Here is a 3,098-nt window from a genome sequence, read left to right as displayed (position 1 = left end):
TTGAAGCAACACTATATTTGTGCACATGCCATGTGATATGCACAAAGTATTTTCTATCACACACATTGCTTTTTGCCAATAGAAAACAGGTGAAGGAATTCAAAGTTAAAAAGTAATTTGGTGAATTGAAAATTAGATTTTGCCAAGAATTACTTTCTAAAATAAATGAGGTCATTCTGACATAATAATCTAAAAAAAGGGAGAACCTAAATGCCCATCAACATAATCACAGAATGGAATAAAATGCAGCTCTTAAATAGAACGAGAAAATGTAGTGGTTTGGAAGGATCTTCAAGCCATGTTCTTACTCAGGAAAGTATTGATATATATAAGTATAATATGTCAACTTTTGTGAAGAAAATAAACCCAGGTTTGTATTTGCTTGTGTGTACCTGAGGAAACCGGAAGGACAGGAGAGGGAGTGGTCACAGATGGGGGCTGCAGTAGTCCTGGGTGGAGGGACAGGGATGGAAGACTTTTCACTGCATATTTTATATTTGGGGGAGCTTGTGAATAGATTTACCATAAAAGTTTAAATTAGAAATTGAATGAAAGAAAAAAGAATCAGCAATTTCAGATATTCTCAGACGATTTATTTTGTTATATAGCATTTACTGTTTGTCATTGGAAATGCCTCAGAAAACAAAATCTATCTTTACACTAAAAATTTCTGTTCAATCTGACACGAAGACAGCACATTTTCTGACAATTTCAAGTTTGCTCCTGTCTTCCAGTCCGATAACGCAGCTGACTCCCTATTCCTACTATTGCTACTTGATACTTTCCTTATTATGAGTTTTATTACTGGCAACATTTCTTTAGAAAGTCTCAATTTTATAGAACCATTCTTCACTTTTTAGTGAAGCAATTTTGAAACACACTTCCAAACGCACGGAGAAGAATCCCCATCAGTCACCAACCCAAAGAACAATAGAGGAGTCCTAACACTTTCGGCTTTTTTCTTTTCTGATGTTTTTCACAAGAAGCTTCCTTCTTTGTTTTCTCAACTGTGCACTGCCTTACGCGCATACAACTGCCTTTTTTAAATCAAGTTCCAGGATTGGCATAAAGTTGTCTTAAGTACAGAGGTTCTTCTGCAAGCAGTTTCATCACCAAACTATTCTCTGTTGATAAACTTATCACAGCCAAGTCTTCTACCAGAGGATCGATCACTTCAGATGCAGTCAGAGCTATGGTATGTGTTAAACTACCAAAAGCCAGCCTCTGGGGATTCCACAGATGCTCGGCATCAAACGCCGCTTCCCTGGCTCTGCGGGCTTCCACAGATCTCCTGCGGCGTTCAAGCACCTGCATTCTGGCCAGAGGCATCAGGGAGAGCGGCAGATAGAGGCGGGGAAAATGCCTGTAATTAAGTTCAAAAAGGCTAAACAGGCGACGAAGGCGATGAGGCGACGCAGCCAGGCCTGGGCCGTTCCCGGGCCTGCCCTCCCGACGCTCTTCCTCCGCTAGCTCCGCCAACAGTCGGGCGACCTCTGACACCCCAGCTGCCCTGGCCGCCGCCATCGGACCTTCCCCGGGTTCCTCAGGCTGCGCCCGGAACGGCTCTCGCGGCCCGCCGCCTACCTCCGCCTGCGGGGCGTCGCGGTCCCCGTCCTCCGCGTCGTGCGGGACACTGCAGTCCGCCGGCAGCTCGGACATCTCGGGTCGCTCGGGATCAGCTCGGTCGCTCCCAGAGAAAGAGGAGTGCGGCGCGATTACGAGAGCGCCCGTGACGGCGCGTGGGGAGCGCTCCGGCGAAGGCGGTGTGCGAACACGTGTGCGCGAACGTAGAGCGAACGGCTAAACCTAAGGGCACTGCGCCTGCGTCACAATGGCGCCTGCACTCCTCCAGGTGCCACCTAGCGGCCGGGAGCGCCAAGACATCTGAAGCCGAACCGGGTCTAAAGAAACGTCTGAGGCGTAGTCATATTTTACTTTTCCACCAGCTTCACGTTTATAAGAAGAGTCTCACGAAAGTGCTTCCTGTTGGCTTTCCCAGTGTTTCATCCTAAAACGCCTCTAAGCTCCTTATTCTCTGGTGATTAAAATACTACCTCTATTATATACCAAGGTAGTCTAGATTCCTGTTTTTTTTTGAGGGGGAGTGTTCGTTATTCTTTTCCACTTATTCATTTGTGTGTGTTCACCCATATCAACCCTATTAACTACTAAAACTTTATACTGTTCCCTACTTATCTTTAAAATTGCGTTGGCTATTGTTGGGCATGTTTGTTTTTCTAAATTTTATTTGTGAAATAGAACATATATGCGGAAAAGTATACAAAAATAAATACACAGCTGAATGATTTACCACAAACTGCACATGCGTGTAACCACCACTGAAAAGTGAATGTTTCCAGTATCCCAGAACCCTTCCCTTGTTCTTATCACCTGTCCTTTCCACCAAGAGGTAACTACTATCCTGATATTTATGGTAATCATTTCCTTTTCTTTTTGATTTACCACCTAGGGGTGAATTCCTAACACGGATGCCAAACCAAACAAACCTGGCTCTGCTTGCCTGACCTGGGTCCACTCACCTGACCCACAGCAATGCCAAACACTGACATTGGGTTGTAGTGAAAGAAAGTGAGCGTTTATTGCACGTGCCAAGCAAGGAGAATGGGTAGCTAATGCTCAAGATCCCAAACTCTGTTGGCTTACAAGCAGGGGGTTTTAAGGGCAAAATTATGAGAAAGGGTTGCAGGGTGTGTGATCCACTCGTGCACACTCTTCTGGTTGGTCGTAAGTCAAATGACCGAAGCATCTTTCAGGCGTCTTGGTTATCCGTCTTCTGGATCAACCCAATCTGGGGCTTAGTACGTGTTGTCAGGAGGTGGCCCCTTTGGTGGCAGCCTAAGTCCTGCAAAGTATCTCAAAGATACACAAGTCAAGAGCTTATCAGTGGCCTTCAGGGGGTACTCAGAGGCCTGTGTCTGGTTTGCAAACTCCCATTTTCTTCATCTCTGACCACCCAGTTTTATTCCTACACTCTGGGTAATGATTAAGGAACTCGGGCTTCTCTTTATCAATGAGAAGTCTTAGGGCTTCATCAGCTGGGAGCTACCTGTGAGGTTACAATACTGTAGTGTTTTTTT

The 3,098-nt window shown here is 45.3% G+C and overlaps 1 protein-coding gene across 1 annotated transcript; it reads right to left on the bottom strand.

Moving 5' to 3' along the window:
* Nucleotides 1–287: 287 nt before the first annotated feature.
* LOC118917166 (EP300-interacting inhibitor of differentiation 2-like) lies at nt 288–2,140 on the bottom strand. Its single transcript, XM_036894660.2, is given in 2 exon segments — nt 288–1,152; nt 1,155–2,140. Coding segments are annotated over 2 exon segments (540 nt in total). The 5' UTR covers nt 1,660–2,140; the 3' UTR covers nt 288–1,117.
* Nucleotides 2,141–3,098: the final 958 nt, after the last annotated feature.

This window comes from Manis pentadactyla, chromosome 15 (genome assembly GCF_030020395.1).
Source record: "Manis pentadactyla isolate mManPen7 chromosome 15, mManPen7.hap1, whole genome shotgun sequence".
Classification (NCBI taxonomy): domain Eukaryota; kingdom Metazoa; phylum Chordata; class Mammalia; order Pholidota; family Manidae; genus Manis; species Manis pentadactyla.
This window is presented reverse-complemented; position numbering and strand designations above follow the sequence as displayed.